Consider the following 12,174-nt stretch of genomic DNA (forward strand, 5'->3'; position numbering starts at 1 on the left):
GGACTTTCTCGCACTGCAAGCGAGCACACGTCACGAGCGAGCGACAGGGAGGTGTTGAAAGGACTGGATAGGAAGTAAAAATAAGTAATAAATATTTTTCACCACCGCATTAATTTCTATGTTCTTTATAGTTAAAAACCCGGCTTAAGTGCAATATCACTATTTAAATATTTTTTTTAAATAGGGAAAATTCATAAACATCTCGAGGCACTTTACAGAAAAAGTAATTTAAATTCAAGCTATACATTTCAATTAATCCTAATTCTGAAACAGTGAATTTTTCAAATTAGCTTGAAAAGTCTTCTATTTAAGAAAACCAGTAAATATAAGAAATCTTCCATGAATGGCTTCTAAAGCAAGAAAGAGAAAAACTGAAAACATACTTCTTAAAGATTATGAAACCAACTCTATTTCAAGCCTTTTATATCTCTACTCAAAGTAGAGATTCACAAAACCTTTAGTCTGTTTGTGAAAACACACAAAAAGTATTTTTTGACGTTTTCTCTGTATTAGTGCACCTGAGATACAGATATGAATTAATACTGCACTTTATTAATGTATTTGTATTTATATTATTTATAAATAATATAAATACAATATAATATATAATTAATTTTTATATATTATTAAAGATTTTCTTTAGATTAATAAAATGCAAATCATAATCTTCAGCCAGACGAGACAAATGTAAATGGAACTTATTATGAGTGGGACTTTTTAGTATATGAGAAAAAGAAATACAGTGTAGGAACATTTCATTTTTAAAAAAAATAAATCAGACATTCATTTAAAAATTGATACTCCTTTTACATAGCTCATCATCATTTGTCTCATTTCCTTTTAGAAGCAAACTTCATGGTTGATATTTAATTAAATCTGCCAGATATCTGAATGATTTTGGGTGTTTTCACAGATTCAAATTAATCTCTATTCAACCCAATTGAATCAAAATCCTAATAAAATGGGAAATTTCTGTTAATAGTAAAAACATTTGATCATTTATAGTTTACCTCTCATTCTGCTGGCATGCAAACATAACAAAACTCTAATTCTTGAATATTTATTTGTCTTATAAATTCTTTTGACATACTGCTGAATTAGTTTAAGATTCTACATTTGTTTGTGATGTATTTATTTTATAACTGGAAAACACCAGAGGGCTGTTTCACAAAACCAGGATAGATAATTAAACTGGGATTTTCCGGAAATCAAAGCAGGAGCACATACGTTGCCATAGTGATTTGTTGCGTAGCTAGCATGCTACACATTAGGCTAATAGTCTAACTTTTTAGTTTAGTTATCATCGTGCCTTATTTGTTCAGTAAGCGCTTATGTCGATCAGAAACCAATGTGCAGCATTTAAATTGTAGGAATGAAGGATGAAGAATGTTAACTTAAAATAACATTTACGACGTTAATTAAGTTTAGTTTGGGCATATGATTAAACAAATGCACAGTTTAAAACACACAGTATTTAAGACATGTACTTATTTATATCATAAACATACCTTGTACCTCTATCGACGGGGGGTACTAATAACAGGATGCATTTTATAAACTCCGATCAAACTTATTTTCTGTCTTTTGATTGGCATTAAGCTGCCTTAGTGCTAACAGTTAAACAGGAAGTTGTCCCTTCAAGATAAAAGCATCCCAACTCAAACAGGAAGTTAAAACTAATTGTACATTGTCGTTTACCTTTACCAGCTGCAAAAATGTTCCTTTATAAACTAGACCTCTTGTCATGTTTATTCTGTATAACTATTGATAAGATATGTAACAATAATAAAACACAAATGAAGCTGCTGTCAGATTCACAAGTGATAATATTTACTTTATAAGCTTACATTTATAAGCTTAAAGTTGTTCATTTAAGCAACTAGCAGGTAACTCTATGTATGATTGTTATGTGTTTTCGTTATAGTTTAGGCTATATATAGGCTCACAAAAGCAGGATTTCTGAAACAGCCCTCATCTGTCATTGGGTTGTTTGTGTATGATTTGACTTACTGTTGACATGATGTAGTCATACTTTGTGTTTAAAGCAAACAGTGAGTCAGAAGTTTGTTTTAGTTTCATTTTTTACGGTTTGGATGTTGATGAATGTCAGTTTCTGTGTTCATGCTCACCATTGTTAACTTCTTTGTTCAGACCAAACATGCAGGACTGGTGTCTGGGAGAGGTTGATGCTGCACTTCCTGTTTTATTGCCTGTTTTCACGTCATGCGTATGAGGTTATAAGTTATACAGGAAAATCTTCTCCCCACTTGTTTGTTCTATGCTACTCAGTTCAACCTGTTCTGGTTGAGGCTAAATCTGATGTGTGCATTCAGTTCTACATGTAATCAAGAGTATTATAAAATAAGAACTGCAACATGTTAAAGACACATATGTACTTTTCAAGGATTTTTGTTTAGCTAAGACCAAAAGAAAAAACTGTGACTGAAACTCCCACCCAAAACAAAGTTAAAATAAGTGCCCAGCCTGCGGCCCTGTCTCTATAGCAACCATTTGACTGTGACGACAAGACAACTGGTTGTTTGGGAAAAACATATTTCAGTCCTACTATCACAAGATAGTAGGACAAAGCGCTACTTTGACTTCAAATAGTTTTGCTCAGATGAGCGTGAGATCCTTTTTTCCAAAGGTAGTTCTGGTTTAAAACATTATATTTATATATATGTGGGAAAAGAAAACGTTATGGTCACAGATAGGTATGGTGGAGGATGTGTGATGCAATTTTTTTGAATTTCATCATGAACTTTAAATAGGCATGTGGTGACCTCCATTTAAAAAACAAAAAGCAAAAAATTGTCTGTTACTGCATCGTTCAGTTTTATTACGATCTAAAACATGTAATAAAGAAATAGTTCAATGACGAGAAACAATCCATCTCCATGGCCATCTCAGTACCAAGACTAAAATAACCCACAATATAAAAAAGCCCCCCCAAAAAATAATGTTTTACTTTGTTTCTTATGATGCTTTTTTGCACTTATTAATTTAAAATTGAGGACTGGGCATTTCTATTTTTTTTCAGTGATGGTACTATAATAATAGATGCATTTACTTTATGGCTTTTGACACAGCATTGGCCTATAAATGTTTCAGATTGTGGAAGGTGTAATTGTACTAAGCTCAAGCTAGGTATCATAGTTTATTCCTATTACTTTATACACACTTGATGAACCAAACTACATCAACAAAAGAGACAATTTAAAGGTTTCATTTGGAAATGGAGAAAACGCCCCTCCTCTGATAGCTGTGGAAAATAAAACAAATTAAAATCGAGGTGTGCAACATGCCGATTCATGTTCTGGTCGTCTGTGAGAGAAGCAGAATTATAGTGATTAGGAAATATCTATTTTGCTTTTGAAGTTTGTTGATAGTCTTAAAAAAGATCTCTCTTCCCTTGTCCTCAGGGTGTGGCTTGTTTTTCAAATTGCTTAATCTTTCTCCTTTTTATTTTAAAAGCTAAAAACAAATCAAAATTAAAAAAGTATCTTCTTATTGTGGTTTCCCATCTGTGATCTTCTTAATCATGCCTAACCTCAGTTAAAATAAGTTATAGATCTAAAATAAACAAAAGAAAAGAACGACAATTCTGCCAATGTACAAATTTTATTCAAATTTACTTTTCAGTTTTGAACAGTATTGGGTAGAATTTCACAAAGAGTTATTTATGTGAAAATACTAGCAGAATATGGTAGAAAAAGAATACGGTATATGTAGGAAACCTGCAGATTTAAAAAATAATATCTGCACAGGCAGGAAGGAGATCTAAAAACCCCCAGAGAAGACACAAACAGTGCACACAAACATGACCTTTTAACGTGCATTTTTTGTTTCGCAAATAAACATTAAGTGGGAGCACAAATTGGAAGCGATTTCAAACAATTTATTGTTAGTCAGCATGCTGAACAGGCGACAAGATAGACAGGAAGGTCAGCAACGCTCAGTTTCTTCAAAAATCTGTATTACTGATGTTTAAATGAGTCCCAAACTCACCTCTTCAATCAGTCATTGAGAAAATATTCAGGTCAGTTTCACTGAAATATGCTCCAAAATACTTGTAATGGAATTTTTATATGTGTTTCATGTTATTTATCCCATAAAAATACCATAAACAAGAAGTATGCACATGTGCTGAAAGAAAAAAAATAAAAATAAAAATTGGGTTAATTTAAAATGAATAAATAAGAAAAGTTGATATGTACAAATTATTAGCATCAAAGATATTTACAATTAAGTTTTAAAATGCCAATTTTTAATTTCTGTACATGCTTACAGTGTGAGTGAACAGGAATCTACTATGGTCTGCCCCCTGCAGGCGATAGAGAGGCATTACCACAGTGAATGCACTCCTGTTGCTCATTTGTCCCAAAAAAAAATAAATAAAATAAAACAAAAACAAACAAACAAAAAAAAATCTCCAGTGTAAAATTGTGCTCAAGATGGCACTAAGAAAAAAACAAAAACAAAAAATGTAGCAGTGCTGAATAAAGAACAAATCTTAAAATGAAAGGAAACTTAAAATAAATTTGAAAACTCAGCACATTAAAATCTATACACAGGAGCAGTGGATCACCCTTTCAGAGCAACAATGTAGTTTTTTTTGTTATAAGAAAAGTACCAAAAATAGAACAAAAATAGAGTACAAAATAGATTTTCATTGGCACAAAAATCTTTGCAGCAGATTAGTTTTGTTTACCCCATCCTGAGTTGACCTTTTCTGACCAGAAACAGCTGTATGTTCCCCATGGCAGCCATGACAGCAGACATGACACATTTCCAGTTGATCAGGGAGAAACAAGTTCAACCATATTCACAACGTCATAAGAAATTATTGTAGGCTCAATAAAAGGAAGACAGTCTGAGCTCATTTCAAATTGGATCAGAAAGAAAATGTGGTAAAAATGTAAATCTGACTGAGAAACGTCACAGCAGATCAATACTTCCCAAGTTTGACTCACTGATCATGTTCCATAAAAATCAGAGAAAGCAATTAAACAATTATTTTGCACTTTTTTTTTAGATTCTCTGGATAAAAATGTATGAAAAAAAGTTAATGACTTTGAGATAAGAACGAAATCAGTCAGTGATTGTACCCAGATTTATGCTGATCTCTGCCCCTTTATTCCCACACATGCATGTCCATGCGCCGGTCCGTTTTTGCATATCCAAACAGCCTGGTTACAGGTTATCCCCAGGCTGGTACTGAGGCTCAGTGGAGGTGAAGTAATCCTCCAGGAAGCCCTGCAGGTACTCGAAGGTGGGCCTCTCCTCGGGCTCCTTCCTCCAGCAGTTCAGCATCAGCTCATGGAGAGAAGCAGGACATTCAGTCGGACACGGCATCCTGTAGCCGCGCTCCACCTGATCCAGAACCTCTCTGTTCACCATGCCTGGGACGACAAACCACACCTTAAGAATTCATCGTTATGCACAGTGAAAAAAATGAAAGTAGACCCACTGTCTCTACTACACTTTTAAGTATTAAAGTGGTGCCCAAATTGTGACTCAAGGCCCATTTGAGGATCCTCAAAATCTTACAAGGGAAAATGTTAGGTAACACACAAGTATTTAAATTTTTTTCTGTTGTTTTCTTTTATAAATTTTACATTATTTATACTTTGGATTAATTAATTTGTCAACAAATAAGCAATTTTCCATTCTGAATCAATAAAGTGTATTCTATTTTAACAACAACACATCTGTCCAGCGACTTTTACTCAAAAGTAGACTTTTACTGCAGCTAAATCTGCTTTTATTAGATTTATTAAATCAAACTTGACAAAATAAATAAAGACAATTTCAAAGAAGTAGTGATCTAAATTATTTTCCTTTTAGCAAATCCTTTTCAAATTAGCCTTTAATTTAATAAGGCAAACATGTGAAACCTTTTAAGTTTTGGATCTGAAATGTTTAACAATCCCACACACACATTCAAGTATTAGAAACAAACCAATTAAAGAAAAATAAAAAAATGGACAGAAAAAATCTGGTGATTTCTGTTGTGTTGTAAATTTATTGAAGGTGTACTTTTCTCTTTACCCTGACTGTTTGTTATTCTTGATGAGAACATGCATAAAGTACTAATGTCATGAAACGAGGTCTGAGAAAAAGAGCCTTGCCTGGGTAGGGCACGCGACCTTTGGTGGCCAGTTCAACCAGCAGGATCCCAAATGACCAGACGTCAGATTTGATGGTGAATCGGCCGTAGAGCGCCGCCTCAGGAGCCGTCCACTTGATGGGGAACTTGGCGCCTGTAGAAAAACAGGTTCATTAGCATGCCAGGAAATCAATGACTTGTACAAAGCTGCCTTACAAGATCTTATCAACAACTAATCTAGAATTAGAGATGAATAATAAATTAGGTCTACAAGAGTTGAAGATTATGACTTGCCGTAGCAGTTACCGATACCTGTAATTAAGTTTTAAAAACATCAAATGTCAGTTACAGATGATTTCAGATAAGCTGTTCACGATTTTGAAGGAATGCTGTTCCAGGAAAGGATTGGGGGAGTAAAAAACACTGGGAAGCAACAACATGAATTAGTTTTCATGTCCTCTTTGCTAATTTCTGTAACTTTTGAGCCTCGGGATGTTTACATGTGACTCAGCTGCTCGTCTTAAAGAGAAACCAGTTTTATCACCACCCACAGCTTTCAGCGTAGCTGAAGGCAGCAATCAGATGTTTACGTCAGAACAACTGCCATTTCATTCTGGCTGAGCATATATCTACCGGTCCATCTTCATCAGTCATCGTTCCAGTTAAACGAATCTAGAAGCAGACTCTGACTAATTCAAACCGAGCCAGGACATGCAGTAGTTGTGTGAACCTATGTACATTGATGCTGCTGAATTTCTAAATTTCTAAATATTCTATCCAAAGTTGTCTGGATAGCACCCTCACCACTGTCATCAAATCGCTTTAACTGTCTACAGACGCATCAAAAGGAATTTTGTGATTGATTTTTATTTTATTTTTGTAAAGAAAGCATAAAATTAGCTTTGGAATGGAAAATACATATTTTAAACTTTCTGAAATAAGTAATTCTTATATGGAGCTTCTAGTAGAAAAAGGAACAACTGGAAGTTTTACAGACATTTTAAAGAAATCACTGTTGTCATTCCTAAAATATTTTTTACATTTATAGTTTTATGCTGTATTCATGGGTTGAAGAAATAAATGATTGAGTTTAAAACAAAATAAGTTCCTCATCGCATCACTCGGGGTGAGTTAAGCCATTATTTACAGTAAGTTTCTGCCAGATGTTTGTGTTTGGCTCCAGTTATCTCCTCCTGTCAGTAACTTCCTGCAGTTCCTGCTCGTAAGTGAGCGTTGGAATCTAGATGACCCAGACAACTAATCAGTTTCACTTCATAGTGCATGAATCACTGCATACGCTGCGCTTAGACGATATTCATATTGCAACTTGATTTTAAATGTCTAAAAGCAATTCAAAGCTACAGAGCAGAGGAAATATTTACAGTGTTAAAGATTTTGGAACATCAAAAAATTTAATATTAGAGTAAATATAAAACAGTTTCCTAAGTGGAAAAATAATCACCCCTCTGTTAAAGCATGCTTTCATCGTTATCAACTGCATTTTTTTGGAAAGTTAAGTTCAATTTTATCAGCTAAGCACCAGCATGAACCTGTAGAATGAAGACATCACTCAAACAGAACCTGCATAACAAAATCAACTTGGCTAAAAGACATCAAAAAGAAATATACATACAGATGGAAAACAAAGTTATTGACATCTATCAGTCTGCAAATAGATATGAATCCATCCACATGTAGAGAAAATGTGGATGAGTGCATATTTTGAGAGAAGTCATGAAAGAAAAAAGACCAACATCTAAAGTTCTGCAGGTTTCACTTGCCTCAAATCAGGTCAATGTTCAAGATTTAACAATAAGAATGAAACTGGGCAAAATGGCCTCCATGGCAAAAACCATTAATGACCAAAAAACCCCAAACAAAACAAAATAAAAACAAAGGTCTGTCTCATGTTTGCCAACAAACATTTTGATCATAAAACAAGAGGCTGTTTTAGGGCCTCTTGTCACTTCAAATTCCAGGTAACCTGCTTTTGGTCGATGTCTAAGCGTATGTGAATATGGGTAAACGTACATTTTCACATGCGCTTACACTCGCATGTAAAAATGGCTGCCAACAGATGCGTAATTACGCAAACTTACATCTTTAAAAAGCAAAAGTGGTGCCTTCTGCACAACCAACAAGAATGCAGCAAGTGGCTTCTAAATGGTAAATGCTAGCTAAGTGAGGAGCATATTTGTTAAGTTACATTCATAAGGTTTTTGAAACAGCTCATTTTTAAGACATCAAAAACCATTGACTTATTCCCAAAAAACAGCTGGGTGTTTTTTTTAAGCGCTTAGGCTGTTTTTAGAAGCAGTAGCAACTCAAATTAAAGAATGAAAACATGCAAAATGTGAAATTTGCATAATATGTTCCCTTTAAATCTGATTGAGACGTTGTAGCGTGACATTAAACAGGATGTTCATGCTTGAAAACCCTGTAATTCTCTAAAGAAAAGTGGGTCAAAATTCCTCCACAGCAATCTGAAAGACTCACTAGTAGTTATTACAGATGGCAGTTGCTTGTAAAGGTGGGACCACCAGTTATGAGGCTTAGGACTTTTACTACTCACCTTGCCTGGCTGTATATTCGTTATCCTCAATCAGGCGAGCCAAACCAAAATCAGCCACTTTGCAAACCAGATTATCTCCAACCAGGATGTTAGCGGCTCGGAGATCTCTATGAACGTAGTTCATTCTCTCTACATAGGCCATCCCTGAAGCAATCTGATGAAAGGTGGCAACATTTAGGGTTTATTACAAAAAACAACAACAAAAAATAAACAAAAAGGTATAGCATCTCAAGCTAATGGTAAGAAAATATTCTTACCTGAGAAGCAAAGTCCACCAGCTGAGGGAGGCGGAGCATTGCGCTATACTGTCCCTTCAGAAACTCCAATAAGCTGCCTGTTTGTAGAGAAGTTTGTTAAACGCTGCAAATCTTTAAACAACTAAGGAAATTTCTGGGAGAAATTCAGTTACAGTGTCTAAAATGTTATCATGCTGACCTTGGTCCATGAACTCTGTTACGATGTAGATGGGCTCCTCAGACACCACGGCGTACAGCTGAACCAGCTTTTCGTGTCTCAGTTTCTTCATGACCTGAGCTTCCTGCAGGAACGCCTCGGGGGACATGGTGCCGGGCTTCAGCGTCTTGATGGCCACCTGTGTGACGCCGTTCCACGTTCCTGATGAAAACAAAGCAGATCCACTATCAAAGACACATCTGTAACAACTCAGGACTTCCTTCATACTTTCAGCTACGAGTTGCAAAGTGTCCTATCAAGGTGTTAGAAAGATAACAAGAGGGAAAAAAATGCCCTTATTGTCAAGAGCAGACTTTAATAAAACTTTCCTTCATAGAGGTTGAAAACATTTTTGCACAAAAATTCCATCCTTTTCTAGGGTTTCAGGTTACACCTGAATTTCCCCTTTGCGAGACAATAGAGGCTGTTTCTATTCTATTCTACTAAGAATGGCAGTAACAACAATATATAATAATAGTAAATGTTCTCAACTTAAAGATTGAATTTTATAAATTTCCTGTGCTTATGCAGTAATAATGAAAGAAAGACTAATTCATGTTTACAGCAGATGCCAGGTTTTATAATAGAAAAGCAGGATATATGTTGTATGACCTACCTCTCCAGACCTCTCCGAAGCAGCCCTGTCCCATCTTGACCTCCAAGCGAAGCGACTCTCTCGGGATCTCCCAGGCATCCTTGGATAAGCCCTGAGTCTGAGGCTTCAGTACGGGACAAACGTCCGTCAGTGTGTGACACAGCCCGTCGGCGTGCTCTGAGGAGGACACAGCGGTTTTGTTTTAAATAATAATCTGTTTTTGTTGATAACAGACTGAGTGGGAAAGCTTCTCCCTGAACTCACTGCGGTAATGATTGACGAGCTGCTGCAGGGTGGCGAATGGTGTGCGGGATGTGATGTAGAAGCCTCCGCTGTCCAGCTTCCTGATCTTGTAGTGTTTCACGTTGAGCCCTCTGGTGTTGTCACAATCCAACACTGACAGACAGTAAGCACCTGGAAGGAAAAAAAAATAGGTAAGGTAACGTTAACATGTAATATTAGACATTTAATGCATTACTGTACTGTGAAGGGTTATGTAGGGCTAAACACACACGAGAGAGGGAAAGGTGAAAAATGTCCGCAAAAATTTAATGAAGCACGTCTACATGTATGAGCTCAAAATTTCACATGACCAAATTATAATAAAAAAATAAATAAATCAAATCGTGTTCTCATGGTACAGAATGGGGACAGATTATTTCAAACAGGTGAAATATTTGGTTCCTCCATGTAACTTTGGCACATATGAACAATTGTTTCCAAATCCATAGGATTTGTCACCCATGATGAGAGGAATAAACACAGTTAATGAGGTTTTGAAAGAATAATTATTTCTCATGTTCTGGAGGAGGAACCGATTGTTTCAGGCAGCTGAAATATTAGGAAAAACTGAGAATCTTCAGTTTAGTTTGAGACAATAAAACATTTTCTTAAATTTTTTCTTTCAAAACTTGCTGCCCACAAAGTCAGGCATAAGGATTATTCGTGATTAATCACAGCACTTGAGTGTGATTAATCTGAATTTTTAAATCGATTGACAGCCACTAAAAATGCCCAAAATTTCACATCGTGCAACGTTTTGATTTCACCACCAGAGGGAGCAGCTGCAGCGCACACAACTAAAAGTGAAACAGCGAGCAGCCCAAGGCCACTTCCCCCCTTCCTCTATGTTTGAACTGGGTGATGTGGCTTGTGGTACAATTCTAAGCTTCAGCTCCACACTGACCTAAATTCTGTATTTTTCCCTCATCCAACCAGTTCTTCCCTATTGATTCTAACCAGCCTCCTTCCTTTCTTCCTCCTTTTCTCTCCCCAAACCATGGAGTGCTGAGGACAGAAACAGCTGATTATAACGAAGGTTAAAAGAAGGTTGATAATTTGAATCCCTTTTACACCCACATAATTTACGTTCAACCTGATCTCATCTCAGTGCCTGTATCTATGGATGCAGCAGCTGCCTATCAGGAGCCCCGTTACTTTACAGGAGCGTCACATCCAACTTTTCCCGGGCCACCTGATGGGTTTTCTTCTGTACAAACGCTTTTACAAGAACGCAGCAGGGAGTGCAGTGAACAGCGGGGGAACATGCCTCGTTGCTTAAAGTTTCCTTTATTTCTTCTTTGTTCAAACTGCAGAGTTCAAACTGAGATTCATGTTGAAGTCTAAACGTTTTATAAGTACACAGTCCTCCACATTTATTGACAACTCCAGTATTGATGTACAAAATGCTATGAAAGACATTAATCTTTTATTGTACCTACAGAATTTCCACCCCTAGTATAAAAACCTTTATTTAGAGAAGAAAATTGCATTATTATTTATTTTCCAGAACCTTTGGGTATGCCATGCTTTTGATACGTTGATGGAAGAAGGTTGTTTGTGACTCGTGAACCATTTTTCTCTTGATTAGGTCATATTTGATCAATTTTTTATGTTTCTCACAGAGGCAACCAGATTTTTATTTTAAATCTATTGAAATTTTAAAAAATTAATGATGACAAGCCCACAGCATCACACACCCTCCACCATTCTTAAGGGGTGCTTCTCCATATCTTTTATATTTGTTTTTACATACAATGTTGGGAGTTTTTTTTACAGACAGGCATAATCTAATTAAAGCACATAGTTAAAGTTTAAAGTCTGAGAAGTGCTAATTTATATGATGTTATTACAAAAACACTTCTTTCTATTCCTTCCTCCTCACTTTGAATGGTGTCAAGACACACATAAGTTCCTACCAGCCATCTTTATCCAAGACTTTATTTATTGTTTTGACTGCAGACATGGATAAGTTTGTCTTACAGCCATTTACTGAGTTATAAAGACAAAAAAGTATGTTCTTTCTGTCTAGGAACTAGTGTTTAATAAATGAACTAAATTAATTTTTTCTACCTCTTTTCTGCTACTTTTTACCAGACTAAACATGTGGAAGAGGGCACATGTCCACTAAAACTCTGCATTAAAGGAATTTGTACCTGGTTTTGT

The 12,174-nt window shown here is 35.7% G+C and overlaps 1 protein-coding gene across 2 annotated transcripts in view; it reads right to left on the reverse strand.

Annotated features, from left to right (window-relative positions):
- Positions 1-3,602: 3,602 nt before the first annotated feature.
- src (SRC proto-oncogene, non-receptor tyrosine kinase) overlaps positions 3,603-12,174 on the reverse strand; it is a 37,748-nt gene continuing 29,176 nt past the window's right edge. For both annotated transcript variants that reach the window (XM_015003383.2, XM_015003385.2), the window contains 7 exons: positions 9,994-10,143; positions 9,751-9,906; positions 9,117-9,296; positions 8,939-9,015; positions 8,682-8,835; positions 6,132-6,263; positions 3,603-5,402 (listed from right to left, as the gene is read on the reverse strand). In XM_015003383.2, coding sequence (XP_014858869.1) covers positions 5,194-5,402; positions 6,132-6,263; positions 8,682-8,835; positions 8,939-9,015; positions 9,117-9,296; positions 9,751-9,906; positions 9,994-10,143 — 1,058 coding nt within the window. In that variant the 3' untranslated portion in view covers positions 3,603-5,193. The remainder of the gene's footprint in view (positions 5,403-6,131; positions 6,264-8,681; positions 8,836-8,938; positions 9,016-9,116; positions 9,297-9,750; positions 9,907-9,993; positions 10,144-12,174) is intronic.

Source organism: Poecilia mexicana, unplaced genomic scaffold, assembly GCF_051168715.1.
Source record: "Poecilia mexicana isolate PSO_F unplaced genomic scaffold, ASM5116871v1 scaffold_7, whole genome shotgun sequence".
Taxonomy (NCBI): domain Eukaryota; kingdom Metazoa; phylum Chordata; class Actinopteri; order Cyprinodontiformes; family Poeciliidae; genus Poecilia; species Poecilia mexicana.